The sequence below is a fragment of the Atractosteus spatula genome, chromosome 7, assembly GCF_055471065.1.
Source record: "Atractosteus spatula isolate fAtrSpa1 chromosome 7, fAtrSpa1.hap1, whole genome shotgun sequence".
Classification (NCBI taxonomy): Eukaryota; Metazoa; Chordata; class Actinopteri; order Semionotiformes; family Lepisosteidae; genus Atractosteus; species Atractosteus spatula.
The window spans coordinates 33,082,796-33,100,541 of NC_142712.1; the positions used below are offsets into that span (position 1 = coordinate 33,082,796).

Sequence of the window (17,746 nt, forward strand, 5' to 3'; positions counted from 1 at the left end):
GCATAAAACTGGTGCAAGGCAGGATATACCCTGGACAGGACACCAGCCAATCACAGGGCACGCACAGAGACAAGTACACACACAGTCCCACCAGGGCCAATTTTCCCAGAAGCCAATGAACCCACCCGTGTATTTTTTGGACTCTGGGAAGAAACTAGAGTGCCCAAAGGAAACCCACACAAACACAGAGAGAACATGCAAACTCCACACAGATAGCACCCCAGGTCCAGAATTGAGACCAGAGAACCCCATGCTAATCACTGTGTCACTGTACTGCCCCCTATACATTAACCACTGATCACAACTGCTAGAGTCCAGTGTTGAACTGGTCAATCATCAAGGAGAGAACCGAGGGGCTTCTTGAATGGGTAACAAAGGCAACAAGAGAAATGGTTTCTAACTGTAAGCTTTATTAAATATTTAATAGAACATCTTACATCTAGATATACAGGCTGTGGCTGGAAGGGAGAAATGGATGATCACAGGCCTACATGAAAGGACACGCCATGCGTGTTCAACGCAGTGTTAAAAAGTCTTTGTTAAGCACCCAGCTTTAAAGAGACTTAAAAGAGGCACACCCCTGTCTACGAGCACAGCAGCAGAACAAGCTTATCGATGGGCTTCAATGAACTCTAACTGCCAGATCAAAATGAAAAAGCCACAGATGGAAGAAAGAGAAAAATGATGTCGTCGCTCTATATCCAGGTCAAACTGATTTAGTTGCAACACATTCCGAACTGGCTGCTCCCTGACTGCTCCTGGTGGTTAAAGTGCACCAGACCTTTACAAAGTTTGTCCCTTTTTTATTTCCATTTGCTTAAGGCACAGAAAATACTAAGGGAACACACTGCATTTGGGAGAATAACTAGTTAGATTAAAATCCACCAGATGGTTTCTTTTTGCCCCATCAAAGGTAAAAATGTTAATCATTTGCTGGCAAAGTGGGTTAAGCAACCAGGGGAGTTTATGTCTACAATTTCCACTGATGCCCACCGCACTTTAGATCTTGCAAAGTACATGCAGTGTTTCCTGGACAAAATGTATAAAGGGAACAACTCCTAGAGTACATCAAACTGGAGTCATCCGACATTCGTCTTTGATCTGCACTAGGTTTGAGATGCAAAAGGTAGCAGTTCAGTATCAGTCTTTGCAGTTCCAAACAGTGTTTTAACTGGGATCCTTGTATCTTAAATCAATATCTCATTTTAATGTACAGCAGTTAAAGTAAAATCATCTGAATTTTCCTGCATCTTATTCAATACGTTGCTGTGTGCGAACACAGCTGACATGGTTGCATATTAGACTGATATTGACCATTTTCACTACTCTAGCAAATACAGTTTCTGAAAATGAATATCTGGTGATGTGGAAGGAAATGGACAGGGGAAGAAAATTAGTGTTGCACCATACAGCCCATCGAAAAGACCTTGTGCGTTATAAGTCTGTGCAATGCCAATAAGTTACCTGCTCCATTTCCTCCCAAGCCACAATGAGGAAGTGATTTTAAGAGTATGTGTTTAGAAGAAAACTGTTAGATGCCTAACTAACGACTGCTTGTGTTTCCAGTCAGGTTTTTACATGACGGCGCTCACGAAGAGCGTCAGTTAGCAGAGTTCTTCACATGACAAATTCTGCCAAATTCGGTCACCAGGTTCCCCGCCAAATACTCAGGTTTTGAAAAGAGGGGTACACTTCACTAATCAGTCTGTCCCGAGATCGTAGACAAGATCAGAGCTAATGAAGTTACAATAGAGAACCAACTGTCTCTTCGTTTTTAACCGGCCTGCAGAATTTCCATAAAAAACAAAACGGGAAATGAATGTAAAAACCCAAGAAAATAATGTCCATCACAATTTCTCAGACTTTTGACAAGAACAACTTTTTAATGGCCACTGATTCCCCCCTCTCCGCTACTGATTATCTCCTGGCAGTTTCAGGTGGCGCCCCTGAAGCTTGATTCGCATTCCTGCCTCTTCAATTACAAGTAACATCTAAAATCCGACTGTAACTCATTCACTACCACTGCTATGGGCCTCTCCCACCCTCATATAAAGCCTGTCTCCCTTCAGCCCTACTTTTCTGCTCCAGAAGGCGACAGCCTTCTTTCTCGAATTTCCTCTGCCATCACAATCTCACACCAACAGCTTAAGAGAAGGATCTCATTAGGAATCAGCTGGACCGATACAGTATATAACACCTTTCTCCAGAGGAGAAAGAGTGACGATTTAAACAGACAAGAGGTCTGCGGGATTACAGCTCTCGAGGACCAACTGGGGATCTTTGAATTCATGGATTGAAGGGCGTCTTCAAAGCATTTTCACGCCGGGATTCAGAGCTGTATGGATCTGAAAGGCAGGCTCTGTGCGAGCCTGTGGGCGGCGTTACAATACCTAGATCAAACGAACCTGAAGGACGAAGAGCAGGAATGAACGGCCAACGGACTCAAACCGACACCTGAGCCCAGGGAGTCAAGAGAGACCAGCACGTCCATAGCTGACTTGTAAAACGCTAGAGTCCAGCACCTTCGCTCTCTGCCGATTTCCTTTCCGACTTGGTGTGCGCCCCGCGAAGGACTCATCGAGGCCTTCTCTAAATTTTTCCTTTGGGTTCGGATCACACCGCGCCTCCCTAGCTCCACCTACAGGAACGCGGCAGCCTCCGGGAATGCCTGTCGCCGAATCTCTCGATCCCTCACGGCGAGCCACGTACTTTTGTTCAGCACAGCCCTGTTCCCCCCCCCATCAGAAATGTATCGTCCGAAGGCTGGAGGATCCAAGCAGGAGCTCCAGGGAGAATGCCACAGGGCCCACCCCCCCACGCTCCAGGGCCCGAGGCCGGTCAGAAAGGAAATCGGCAGGGAGAGGCTGATTCTACACGGGGTCCTGCGAGCCCCAGTGGCACTTGGGAACAGTGGGTGCAGGCTGCCCGGGTGTGTGTGTCTGTGTGTGTGTGTGTGTGTGTGTGGGGGGGGGGGGGGGTGCGGTGTCCTCTCAGAGCAGCGAGTCATCGGTGCAGCCTCCTTCCAGGCCGTAGCGGAACTCCTGCAGGTTGGACACGCCGTAGAAGTGGATGAAGGCAGCCGCCACCACCAGCACGTGGAAGATCTGGTGAGACTGAAACTGAAGAGGCAGAGCAAGGGGGGGGTAAGAGAGTGAGATCATGAGACACTGTGAAATCCCTCTGCTGAAGCCCTGCTTTCAAGAGCAGAGTTTTTTTTTTACTTTGTATTTAATGGTGAAAGTTTTCCGATACAACATAATAAAAAATAAAAATTACAGCTTTTATCTTTCATTTTTTGATGAGAATTTTTATCGAATGAACTATTTACATTATGCCAGTATAGATGGGAGGTTATATATAAATACAGTCCGCAAAAACACAGCAAATAACCAACAATCCAGACAAAAGACTGCTTCATCCTCTTTTACAGAACAGAATCAGGTCTCAATTGGGCTACAAACCCACTCCAGGCCTGCCAGGATTTACTAAACCTTTCTGCTTGTAACCCAAGAGAAGAGGTGAGCTTTTCCATCATATAAATCTCCCTTCACAACACTGATAAAAAAAAAAAGATCTGATATAAATAAAAGAGCCAACACTGTAAGAGCTGGGCGGCACAGGTGTAGTGAGAGATAAGCTGAAGTAAAAAGAGGAAAGAGAGGTAGAGGCAGGAAAAGTGGAATGGAGAGGGAAAAAGATGGAGGTCAGGAACAGCAGGACAGAAAACAGCGCGACTAGAGAGAAAGTTACAAGGGGTGACAGATCACAAAGGGTGAGATATATTAAGTGAAATGGCTTATTCCTGCTGTAAAGACCTGTGTATTTTATTTTCCAGTAAGTCCGCACCACGTGTTCAGGGCTTGAATAGCCACTTTGCAACATGCATTTATATATTATAATATTATTATTAACAACATCACTCTATTAACCCTATACAATTTCTTGCATTAGGAATTTGTCTTTTCGCATACCCCAGCTTGCTCTCTATGAGACACACAGACAGGGAGAGAAGCTTGGGGTCAGAGCACAGGGTCAGCCATTGTACAGTGCCCCTGGAGCAGCTGGGGTTAAGGGCCTTGCTCAAGGTCCCAACGGAGTAGGATTCCTCTGCCGGCCACAGGATTTGAACCGGCAACCTTCCAGCCACAGGCGCAGATCCTTAGCCACAGAGCCACCGCTATAGAGTCTAGGAATAAAATGTCTAGTGTGTCTAGTCATATACTCGCCAACAATGTTTTTTCAAAGGAAACAGCAGAGAAACTGCTTACACTGGACAGCAAGCAAGAAAGCCAGGCCAGCCAAGAGACCCGAGCACAGTCCCGGATAAAACTGAAAGAGTGCATGGATCGGGCCCTGGAAAGGGCGCAAGGCCAAGCCATCAGATGCTGCTGTGTTTGTGTTTGCTTTTTTTGTGCTGGGTGATGTGCCAGATAGATGTTATCAGGATGTTAGGAGCTCTCCCTGGACTGGACCCGGCTCACAGGACATCCCCGTGGGGGCAGGGGGCACAGACCTGCAGCTCCACAGGAAAGAGAAGCGCCGTCTTACCCAGATGTCACACTTGCCGGGGAAGTAGCGCTCGGGGATCCTGGCGGCGTACAGCCCTGCGCCGGTAATGTACATGGCGCCCATTAGGAAAAACCAGCCCATCTGGCCCACGGTGGTCGCCTTGACGAAACCCTCAGCGATAGTGAAGTGCATAGTGGGCACGATACCACTCAGGCCCAGGCCCATGAACACTCCTGTGGGGACAACACATGCTGAAGCAGAGGGCAGAAAGACAGACACGGGACAGGGAGCAGACATGCCAAGCCAGGGGGTAGACAGGGGGGCCTGAGGGGCACAGTCTACAACCCAGTGAGTTGAAGCAGGCAAGTGTTTTTATCATTGTTATATATCCATCCAATCTGGAACTGCCATTTGTGTGCTTCTCATGTTTCGGCTCACAGCTATGACCTCTCAAGCACTGATGGGGGAGATCAGGGAAGATGAGGCTCCTTCGAATTACCTGCCTTTGAGCCCGTTCTCCTTTGACGCGCCACAGGATACGTGGCCCTAAACAAGAGACTAAGCTCCTGTCCGAGGAGAGTCACGTCCCTCGTGACAGCACAGGAACTTCTGCAAGCACCCAGGACGTGACGGGGATCTCTGTGTTACTGCTATCTGATAAACCGCTTTTTGGCTGTCAGGAAATCACAGTCACAGTGGGCTAGTAACTTGGCCTAGGCTCGTGAACCTGCGATGCCTGGACCGTGGAGCTCAGGTAAGAGCCTTGAGGGGTTGAGCCACTTAGGAGTCCCAAGCAGGGTAAGATTTAAACAGGTGTCAAACCTGCTGGGATGTGGCCCTGGTCTGGACTGGAAGAGAAGGACACTCGTTTTTAGGATGTGCATGATGTCCTACTATCCTGCTGCATTTAAAAAATTTACAGAACAGCAATAACAGACTATGGAAGTGTCTGAAACAAGATACTGGAGATACTACTTTCTCATTTATTCACATTAAAGTGACCATGACAAATACGGTGCTATAGTAAGTACATCCCATGAAAACATATTTGCATATATGGATATTAGATCTTCATTTCAACAATACTGATAGATAAAGGTGATCTAATTAAAAGGTAATGAAAATTATTCTTTGCAATCATTTATTCAACAAAAAAAGTCAGAAATGCAATTGTCTGCTGTGGAAAAAATAAGTCCACCCCCTAGCTTCAACAGCTGGTGTTGCCCCCTTTGGCAGAAATCACTCCTTGTAGGCCTTTCTTGTAATTGTCTATCAGCCTCCTACAGTACATCGACTTGGAGAAATTTTTGCCCACTCCTCCTTACAGAGCTCCTTCGACTGTGTGATGTTTGAGGGCTTTCTTGCATGTTCTGCCCGCTTCAAGCCCCACCACAGCATGTCTGTGGGGTTAAGATCTGGGCTTTGACTTAGCCATTCCATAACCCTCCATTTCTACTTTGTGAGTCATTCTTTTGTGGATTTGCTTGAGTGTTTTGAGTCACTGTCTTGCTGAAAGGTCCACTTACGGTTCAGCTTCAGTTTTTTGACAGATGGCCTCACATTCTCCTCATGTACTCTCTGGTACAATGTGGAATTCAGAGTTGACTCCTAATGGCAAGCTGGCCAGGCCCTGAGGCAGAAAAACAGCCCCAAACCATATTGCTTCTACCACCATGCTTTACAGTTGATATGAGGTTCTTCTGGTCAAAGGCAGTTTCTGGTTTGCGCCAAACATGACGTCTGGCATTGTGGCCAAGCAGCTCTATCTTTGTCTCATCCGTCCAGGGCACATTGTTCCAATAGTCCTGATCTTCACCTAGGTGTTGTCTGGCAAATTTCAGTTGTGCATCTATATTCTTTTTTGAGAGCAGAGGCTTCATCCTTCCTGACCTCACATGTAGGGTAAAGTTGTGCAGTCTCTTTGGGATGGTTGACTCATGCACTTTGACACTGACTGAGGCAAGACTTGCCTGTAAATCCCTTGATGTTATCCTGAGGTTCTTGGAGACTTCCTGCAGCATCTTTTGGTCTTTTGCATTCCTCTTGATTTAAATAGTACAAATGAGTGCACAATGTGACTTTTCAATGTTATTTTTTAAAATTAGATCACCTTTATTTATCAGTGTTGTTGAAATGACAATCAAATATCCTTTTGTCCAAAAATGTAAAAAAAGACAAACCTTTTCATGGGCTGTACTTACTTTTTCACACCACTGTAAGTGTACTGCTGGTTAGGAATTTTTTTCAGTCATTTGTACACACAACTACTAAGTACTGTAACCATGACTGTGTTAAATTAACAGCTGAGGATGAATTCAGACCACTGCTCCACATTTCAGTTGTGCTCAATACATAAAACAGGAAAAAACAATGGTATGAGTACTATGTAGGATAACCTCTAGATAAAACACAAAATAGGTAAAAAAAACGAAGTTATTTTTGCAGTATGTGTTTACGTGTTGATCAGTATTTCTGGGCTTGTTTGTTCTGGTCTGAGCAAAGGTCCCGTTGAGGAGTGTGTTTCGAACTGTGTTTTGTGAGGTCCCCTGCCCTTGGGTAGTTGGGCTACCGTGTCTGCTCAGCCTTCCGCACTATAGTGCCCCCCATCTGGCAGGGACGTGGTCTTACCTGCGCGCGTGGGCCGGTGGCGTGGGGTAGAGAAGCGGTCCCACTGCGACACGATGATGGCGGCGATGCCCAGCACGCAGACAATGGAGAGGTAGATGAGGCGTGGCTGAGGGGAGCAGTAGAAGGAGTAGTACAGCCAGGGCACGAAGGAGCCCATGATCAGCAGGGCGATGCCGGAGTAATCCAGCCTGCCAGAGGGACAGAGACAATCAATCAACCTTTCCCTTTTGAAACCAACTGTTTCTTTTAAAGCCAGCTTAGACACTCGCTAATGACTTTCTCTAATTGCAGTCTGGTCAGACGTGGAGGAACTTCTCCATTAAAAGGGATAATTGGCCATGAATTAGCTGTTCATTTTGCATTTGTGAGGATTAATTGAAAAATTAATTGAAAAAGTGACCTAGAATCCCATAACCACAGTGGAGAGGTGCACATTTTTAGCCTTTGGGGTGGTGGCCAAATGCTTGTACTTCATAAAAAATGAAGTTTTTAATTAGAAAGCATTAATGCCTTGCATTTATGCTGTCAGATTTAGAAAATAAGTAACTTTTTAAATTGCTAAGCACTCTATGTTACTACAGATAGTGACAGATACTTAAGTTAAAAAAATTAACGCAATTCTTTAGATAAAAAAACAACGTTTTAGTACAGTATTTCAAATACAGCAAAAACAAACATCGAACAGTAACAAGCCCATTTAGAGTGGTGTGGCAGAAACAGACTGAACAAAGGATCTAAAAAGATTAAAAAAGAGATCACAACTGTGAGACAAGGAAATAAATGAATGGAAGAGAATTTAGACTGAGGCAAATGCTTCAGGGACTAGTGTCCTGTCGAGGGTGCAATCTATCCTTGCTCTCTGTGTTTGCTGGGATAGGCATTGCCTTGGTGTACCCCACTAAAGGATGAAGCATCTCTGGATAATGATGTTTCTGATGTACTGAAAGTACCTTTGCACTAGTGAGTGAGGCATGTGTTGCTAAACTGATGCGGTGTCACTCCCGCACTGTGAACGGGTCTGATGCGGCGTCACTCCCGCACTGTGAACGGGTCTGATGCGGCGTCACTCCCGCACTGTGAATGGGTCTGATGCGGTGTCACTCCCGCACTGTGAACGGGTCTGATGCGGTGTCACTCCCGCACTGTGAACGGGTCTGATGCGGTGTCACTCCCGCACTGTGAACGGGTCTGATGCGGTGTCACTCCTGCACTGTGAATGGATTTGATGCGCTGTCACTCCTGCACTATGAACGGATCTGATGCGGTGTCACTCCTAAACTGTGGTGTGGGCAAGGCAGACAATCTTACTTGGAAAAGGTGCGGGACACTTTCTCGGAGTGGCAGTACACCGTATGGAAGAGCCAGGAGAAACACAGGCACAGCACAGCACCCAGAAAGAACATCCCGAACACCACCTTCTCCTGCAGGGGCGCCATGAAGTAGACATTGGGGCGCAGCATTGTCAGGATGCCCAGGCACAGGAACAGGATCAGACCTGAGGAAGCAGATTGAATGATGTTTAGCCTTAATGGATGGGCAGAGGCAGAGAAAATCAAGGTGATCGTAGGGGAGACTGGGAGAGGAGTGAGAAGGAGAGGATTGCAAGATAACAGAGAAAACTGAGAGCGTGAGGTGAAAGGTCAAGGTGGATGAGCGTGGGGCTACGTGGCTGTGTCTGGGGCAGTGCTTTGAGGCTCACCAAGCAGGTGTGTCCAGATGTTGCCGGTCTCGGTGTGGATCCTGAAGATGCTGCCGAAGCAGGCCCGGAAGGAAGGCATGGGCGGCCGGTGCCCGTGCAGCAGGTAGTCATTGTCCTTCAGCCACTCCGGCAGCACGTGGTATGGGATCACCCTCCAGCGTCCTTCCCACATCTGCAAAACACAGCCATTATTAGCAGGAACACTGGGACACTGCACATACACTGAAGTCCCGCTCAGTAAGCTTTCAGTGCAAAACATGACATTGCGCAATGAAAACATTACAATCATAAGTCAAGGTAACCTCACTGAGCACTAACCCAATCCTGCGTTAGGGTTACACCCAATGCAGCGTGTAGACTTGAGCAGCCCAGGACAGGCTGCTGTGGGATGCTTTGCCACTCAAGCTGCGTAGCTGTAGTCAGCAGGTAAAGGCTGGCTGGAAGTGGCCGACTCCCATTGAAGGGCAAGCCCTAACACAAACAAGGCTTTATGTTGTGCCGTTGTAATCCTAGTACCGTGTCTTCTTGCATTGCCACACAGGAAGTTGACGTTTCTAGAGAGGCCCACAGGAAAGGAAAAACTGTTGGCTCAAGGCCTTTGTTAATGTGTGGCGGAGAAGGAAGCCTGCCCTCAACCTGCATTAGTGGAGTTTGTTTGAGTTAAAGGAGATTTCTTCACACTTTACACTTCAACAGCCCCACCACTTGGCTGAGACAGCAGTCGGCACAACTCTCACCACTTTTCACACATGTGTTCTTCAGTCAGGATGGGCACGGGCCAAACAGAATCCATTGGTGAATAAGTGAATTAAACACTTCAAAACTCTGTCCTGACAATAAATGTTCTGTGGCCCACACAAATTTCACTTTTGTCTCTCATCTGTTAATGCTACCCCTGAACAATCTCCAAACATGCAGTCCATTTTCATGCAGACAGAGCCTCAGTTGAGGTTAGGGCTATTTCTTCCTGGCCTGTGCTGTAGCAAGTCTCAGGAAAGAGCAGTGATTCCTTTGCCTTCTAGGATGTGACCTGTCCCTGTCAGAGCAGTGATTTCTGGTTTCTCTGGACTAGTCTGCTGATTGCTGAAGCAGAACACCTCATTCCCTGGGCAGCTTCTCTCAAACTCAGGCCACTATCAATTATTCTGATCGCACTTTAGCAGTCTCCATTACTCAAGCAGGGGATCTTTTGCTGTGCTTGTATAAATTAAAACAATATGTTTTCAATGTCTAGTCATACAAGTCCTTAAATCAATTAATTTCAGCAATTTCAAAAGCTCTTTGTGAAAGCTGTAGAAAGCTTTATATGAAATCTCATGACTTGAGTTCAGTATTGTGTTATACCAAAGAACAATATTACTTAATCAACACCTCTGTCTGCACACTGTTTGAAATTTAAATAACATTATGCATGTGCCCATCATGACACTGACTGAAAATCCGATCATCCAAAACTGTTGTGATATGTGTTTACTTTTAAAAGCGGCAGAATAATATACTCTCCAGGTGGGAATCTATGGAACATTCAGTCTTTGCTGGGCAACACGCTTAGCTTGGGCACAATGCTCTCCGAGATACTGCATGTAGGCTTGAGAAATGGAAAAGTTGCTTGAGCACAAAGCAGAGCACGTGTGTGAGGCTTCTGGCACTGCTTGTTCTCATTAAAGCTGAGTGCCTGTCATGTGGGCACTGGTTCAAGCGCACCCAGCCTGGTGCCAGCATGGCACTGACTGCCTACCTTGTACACAAACTCCTCCATCTTCTCCATGGCATGATGGGCCTGCAGCGGCAGCGTAATCACTCTCACTCCTTCCTCCTCCTCCTCCTCCTCTTCCTCCTCAGGGCAGGCTGCTGCCCCTGCTGGCCCCTGCAGAGGCACAAAGCCACATTAGCCCCTGCAAGCAGGCAAGTGATACTTACGACGGTTTATTACAGTAAACATGGGCTTTATTTCTCCCTTAATCCAACTGGTAATATGATCAGATCCCACTTCTCCATCTGATCTGCTGTGTGGCAGAGCTGCTGCTGGAGCAAAATGGCAGTCAGGCCCAGGTGGATGCTACACTTCAATGGTGGGATTCTGTCTCCCACCTATATGTACAGTACTGAGAGATCCTTTGGGATGAATGCAAGCAATTACTGCTATTTCCGTAACCTTCCCCCTACATCTACCATTCTTGTAATAATCCACTCACTCCGAACTGTCAACCCCGCGGACAGCAGGATTAATATAGTACAAGCCGGAGGACACGAGTGCCAGCTAAAAGGAAGCTCACTTAAGACAGAAAACAGGAGGCTCTTCTGTACACAAAGAGTTGTGGGAGTATGGTACAAGCTACCCAGTCATGCTGTTCAACCCGATATGCCCAAAACAGCTAGATGAGATCCTCACATTAATTAGTTAAGAGCAGCTTAACTAGTTAACTAGCAAGAGTTACAGTAGGTGGCCTCCTGTCATCTGTAACAGTCCTCAAGCTTATATGAAGGAGATACTGGGTACGGTTTGTTGTTCATCCTGTTCTGGATGCCGACTACGCCCCTCCCTCTTTCATGTTGCATCATTGTGTGTGGTCTCACCAATTTTCTGCTCCTGATTTCAGTTGCATTACTATTTGCCAGATGTCCTCACTAAAGGCGTGCCTGTGTCTATGTTGTATTGTGTTTTCCCACAATCCCCTTTACATTACAATTCTATCCATCTGGTATTGAAGGAGGAGAAACCTGTTTAGACATGTCATATGCAAGCAGAGAGTTGTGTGCTGCTTAGCTGTTGAGTCAGGGACCTTTCAACACCAGTCACTGGTAAAGTGATGGTCTGGATCTGCTCAGCTACTTCTGGGCAGAGTACATCTTTGCTAAAGGCCTTTTGTGTTTTTTTTACGTTCCCCTCAATCAGAGAGGCTTGGATCATAAAAAAGATCAGAATTGAACCTCCCCCTGTGATAAAAGTCTGATTATTATCAGTCTATACTAAAAACACAAATAAAATACAAGCAAAACACCAGACCCGTATGGAAGCTTATTAGCGCCACTGAGAAAAATATATTTTTTGTGTTCATATAAGATTGTACTGCTTTTAAACTTGAAACCTTTCGCATTTGTAAGAGACAGTATTGCATTTAAACGAGCTAACATACAGTTAAAATGCGATTAATATGCGAACAACACTGTTATTGTTGGTTAATTGTTGACTCTTTAAGCATAAAGCCCTTAAAAGTTTTTGGACTACACTATGCTCATATCAAATACATTTGAATTTGTAATAACACAGCAAAATGCAGGAAACATGTCATTTAAAGGAAGAAGAAACAGTATTTCTGTGTCCAGTGGCATAGACATGAATGTAAAAATGATAGGGGAATGCCAAAACAAAAACAGTGGTATGGAATGATGGGCACACAACCCATGATACAGTTGTTAGTACATCGTTGGCTTGCTCTACCAACGATTACCAACAATAATACCAGTTACAGTAAGTCAGCAATAGGTGGACGTCTTACTGTCAAGTCATCATAAATGTATTCCGTTCAATGTTTACAGAGAAGGCAAAAACCTATGTACAGTTCCTTTTTTCTGCAGTTTCACATGTAGAATAACATGTTTGGAAGGCCACGTGATTTCTACTTTTCACAGAAACGGCAAAACCGAGACTCGTGTAACCCAGGAATGCTCACTGGCAGGGAGTTCTACTCCATGTATACAAAAAGAACTCCACGCGCTCCTGTCGCTTAATTCTTTTGTGCAAAGAGGAGTGTCACCATATTCTTCTGTTCTTAAAGTCAGTGCTAGTGTGTATGGGACAATACTATTGTATATATATATTGCAACATATCATTATAGCAGGCGATATTGTTCGCAAATTAATTATCCCGTTTTAAGGCAATGTTTACTTGTATAAACTCAAAAAAGTTTTTAGTTTAAATGCAAGACTATCTGTTTTAAACTTTTTTTTTTCCTCTGTAGCGCTAAAAAAAGCTTCCGCAGAGCTGAGGAGCTGGATATAAAACGCACTGTGAAGCTGTGTTAAGTCACGCAGTTAGCTTCGCTAGCTTTCTCTGACTGGAGCGCCAGTGTCTGAGACCCTCTGCATCTCCCTCCCCCTCAGGTTCAGAGGACTCACCCCAGCTGTGGCCCCCTGTGCCTTGCCTGGCCCCCCGGACTCCTCCAGCAGGGGGCCCAGCTCTGTCAGCTCCACATCCTCGGGGGCGCGGCACACCTCGGTGATACGGCACTCTTCATCGCTTGCCGAGCCGTTCCTGGCCGACATGGGGAGATCGCCCTCTTGCCTGGCCTGACCGCTGTGCCCCACGTGCAGGGCACCCTTTCTTGCTGCAGACAGACACAGACACACAGCAAGATCACAACCCCCGCCGCCATGCCACTGACACATCAGCCCTGGTAGGCCACAACAGGGACCCCTGCTGGCCAATGAGACGCACTGCTTGCACATCCACACTTAATTGATCAACCGGAGCTAACATGGTGTTTTATTCCCACATTCCTGGGAGTATCCATTTACTGTACTAGTGATGGGGCAGAAAATCTCCCAGAATGGTCTCAAACGGCTTCGTGACCAGTGTCTTATCTTCTCCGTGCTTTGAATGTTGGGATTTCGGAGGCTGAGAACAAGAGTAAGCATTTTTTCGAATACAGGTTTCGTTTCCTGAAGCGGTGTCTGACCCCTCCAGTCCAGTTCCAGACGCTTGTAGAATCTATGCCAAGGGGCACTGAAGCTGCACTGGTGGGTCATGGTGGCCTAAAGTTAATACACTTTATATTGGTGTTTTCTTTATTTTGACTGTTACCGTGCTGTATATCAGCACATATTCAAGGTTCTAGTCTTTGTATTAAATATGTAAGGAATATTTAAACAGATACGTAAACCATACAGCTCTGTATCGGTGACCAAACTCCCTCAAGGTCTGTTAAAGTAAAATAAGAACTGACTTTGTAAAAGAAACGGTAATTGGTCAGCTCCTAACAGAACAGAACATAAACCCCTTGAGCCTGAAACAAACCAAACTCACAACTCCAATACTTTGAATTGCAGTTAATGGTGATAAAAACATATACTACACCCAGAGCACAATGAATACAAAGAGCTATATACAGATGTAGCTAAGACTCAATGATTCCTTTTAAAGAGAGGTATGATGCTGTCAAATAAACGCTGCCAAAGAGATACCAAGCACAAAACGGAGCAGACACAAACATGCCAACGTACCTGGTGTAGCTGAACACGGAAAACCAGACAATTCCACGGCGCTCATTCTAAAGTTGCAGGGCTGTGTGGGTATCTAATGCATTTATAGTGCCAAAGTGGCAAGTGAGCAGTCAGAGAACAAACGTCACACATTAACGTCATTCTACAAAGCAAAGCTTAAAGCTTCTTTTGACCCACAAACCATCAAGGTCATCGCTGCCAACGACGTACAGGCCGATAAGATGACAGCTGAAACGGTCAAGTCTCCGCATCAGAAATAAGAAGGACGGACGTAGCTGAGGGCTTTGTTTATGCTGGAATTGCACATGTTGTACTTTGGTCCCATTCTTCTTTTCAAGCACATAAACATTCACCCACAACTGCCAAACTGTCCTGTCTGAGGCTGCATACGCTGTCTGGACTGAAGCTGCACTCCAGCATTGGGCTTTGAAGGGACAAAGCCACACTGCCAGATTTGGAAAATTTATCACCTTTGGATGGGGGATTCAACCTCAGTAAATTAAGAGTGTACTCCGACTATAGAAGTTCTCTAAGGTCGACACTTCGTTTTTATTAAAGTGGCTAATTAATCTTTACTCTCACCTCCTGAGTGTATACAGACAGCACTGAGTAAAACAAAACTCAGCTTATTATACTGTACAATTATATTATAACTTTATTACATATTACAGTGTACACTGTAGTCTGTGTACAGTGTACTGTGTCATTTACACTGACAGTGTAAATATGGTATATAAAGAACAATAAATCCATCTATTTCCTAACTGCTTCGTCCAATACAGGGTCACTGTGGAGCTGTAGTCTATCCCAGCAAGCAATGGGATCAAGGCAGGATACACCCTGAACAGGACACCAGTCCATCGCAGGGGAGACAGACAGACACACACACTCACACCAGGGCCACTTTTCCCTGAAGCCAATTAATCCTACCAGTAGGTCTTTGGACTGCAAGAAGATACCAGAGCACCTGGAGGAAACCCACACAACCACAGGGAGAACATACACACAGATGATCCCCCCGGTCCAGAATTGAACCCAGGTCCCCAGCGCTGAGTCAGCAACACTAACCACTGCGCCACTGTGCCGCTCAGGAACAAGACAAAGAAGCAAACATCTTGCAGAGCACGTGCAGATGGCTCCAAAAATCAGGAAACCAGACAATATTTCCAGCACAGAATCAACATCCACACAGCACAGAAATAGGCTTCTGTTTTAAGAACAATGCTTATTCTGATTTCTACCGTCGATCACAGTCACGACCTTAAGAGCTATCATCTAAATAATACAGAAAGAAATGATCAATCTGACTTGAGCGAGTAGCACCAGTAAAGGCTTCAAAGGGAATAACTGGGTTCGGTCTGGGGGTACAGTATTAGTTACATGCCGGACAGTCAGCGCTAAGATCAGTCACATCGAAAACATATCACTGCTCAATAGGTATGCTTCAATCGACGGCATGGATTAGTGAACAACGGTCTGTCTGTAGAGGGCACCAATGCAGTATTAAGCCGGCGACTGCCTACTATATGTTATTATACTTGTGTCACGCAGCTGCAGAAACTGCAGATGTCTGACACTCCGAGGGCAACTTCGCTCAGCAGATGCGGCGGCGGTTTTCCTTCTCAGATCCACGGATATTCCCACCCGAAAGGCCGGATGGTGGCTTTTGGGTTGGCTCGGCGAGATCCGGCCGCCTGCCCCGCACCGATCCAGGGAGACCAGCTCGGCTGGGAGCTGGAGAGCCTCGACACCCGAACGGAACCTGCTGACACCGGAACCGAGCTCTGAGCGCGTCCGGTGCCTGGAAACCCGTCACTTTCCGAACATGCCTCGGCGGCCAACCTCAACTCCAAACTGTCAAGACCTGAACCCGAACCCACGACAGCCGCTTGTGTAACTCAGGAACAACAGACCGACGTGTGCGCGCTTGAATGCCCGGGGCTGAAACCAGCGTCGGGCGGCGAACCCGCCGGTTTTCTCCGCTTCTCAGCAGAGTTCGGAAAACCCTGTCCCGTCTTACCTGGTTCTACCCGACTGGACGCCGATTCCGACCCAAACTACAGGTCGCTTCTTCCGGCTTCCTGGGAAAACAACAAGCCCGGTGAGGAAACGAAGAGGCTTCTCTCTGCGCAGGCTCCGAAACGCCGAAGGCCCAGTAGCGCCACCTGCTGCCCGACGCGGAGGGCGACGCTTCAAACGTCCTGTGCGGTTGTTTTCAATACCTGCTACGTGCTTTGTGGCCACGCAGATTCACCAAGCTAAATTCAGGGGATGGGAGCCCAACGGAAACGAAAAAAAAACAAACACATTATAATCAGCAGGTTAATATTAGCATCCAGTGAATCCTCACATCATAAATTTGGTTTTGAAAATTACTTTTTTTTTAATAATGTTAAAACTCTAAATAAAAACCCCTTTATGGGTTTAGTAGCTATTTTTTTCGAGGATCTCATCCAGGCGTTTCTCACAGAAGCTAATATATCGGCTTCAACAAAAGGGCTGAGCTGCTTGTTCCAGACCCCCACTACCCTTTGTGTAAAGTTGTGCCTTCTTTTTCTTTGTTTAAAGGCACTTTAGTTTTCTTTTGTCTTATGCCTTTGTCAAAGCCCCTGGTGATTTTGAACACTTGAATCATGTACCCCTCGTCGTTTTCTCTGTTAACAACTAAAACTATTTTAGCACAAATAATTTTGCCTGTCGCAGTAGAACTGTCCTGTGACAATGGGAGCGTATCCGGTTGTTCTTCTCCGGTCTGAAAGACTTCTAAAGTAGCAAGATCTCCTGAAACCCCTTATCTGTACTGGCCTCTTTCCATTAACCAGTCCAAAGACATCGTTTACTTTGCTTACCTTCTCCCTAAAACTTAAGAATTCATATTTTATGTAGAACTTTATTAAAATATTTCTAAAAATATAAATATATTTACAGTTCTATTTGTAATCATACAGTTGTAGCTTGTTCAAAAGAACTATAACAGGTTAAACTAGATTCGATTCAATTCAATTCAATTTTATTTGCCATTATACTTACACAGGGATAAAAGTATAAAGTGTTTCTCATTAGTCTCTCAGGTGCAGTTTATATAGAGCAGACGAGACAATAGACAGGAAATACAATTACAATAACAATGTAAACAACGAGTATGGTACCAGTGTGACAGTACCCATATACTAGATCTGCCTTTTCCACGTCGACATTACCTAACAGAATCTGTTTCCTCACACTCTGCTCTAGTTCCAATTCAAACAGGAACGTGACTGAATTGTTTCGGGCTGTTTTAAGGGACACACAGTAACGGGTATTACCGGTTTGACAACCGGTTCTGCAAGTGAATTATTTTTACTAATAATGTACAACGGTATTTTACAGATTTTCAATGTGAAAAAATGTGACATGTTTAGCATTTATCTACAAGTTAATTGTACATTTAATGTTATTCTATCGGGTCGTCTTGTCTTTTTATATACAGATAGTATGTGTAATTTCAGTCAATTTACTGGCTATCCCAATTGTACAATGTGTGACCGTTACCTTTATTGCTAGGTATTATGCCATAATTGTCTTATTTTCTTCTGGATTTAAATACTGTATATGTTAAGCTTTTTATTACGCAAGGTGAGGATTTCGTACTGAATCGTCACGAACAGTTCTTTAAACGTTACCGTAATAGTCTGTAACTTTAATTG

General features: G+C 45.5%; 1 protein-coding gene across 1 annotated transcript; it reads right to left on the reverse strand.

The window, feature by feature from the left end:
- Window positions 1-393: 393 nt before the first annotated feature.
- Window positions 394-16,202, reverse strand: LOC148830807 (adiponectin receptor protein 1-like). The gene is made up of 8 exons (XM_088921010.1): window positions 16,081-16,202; window positions 12,957-13,165; window positions 10,575-10,703; window positions 8,837-9,008; window positions 8,446-8,632; window positions 7,138-7,325; window positions 4,549-4,742; window positions 394-3,119 (listed from the first exon to the last, which is right to left on the reverse strand). Exons 2-8 carry the CDS (start codon window positions 13,101-13,103, stop codon window positions 2,991-2,993), a joined length of 1,146 nt encoding a protein of 381 aa, XP_088777136.1. The 5' UTR covers window positions 13,104-13,165; window positions 16,081-16,202; the 3' UTR covers window positions 394-2,990.
- Window positions 16,203-17,746: the final 1,544 nt, after the last annotated feature.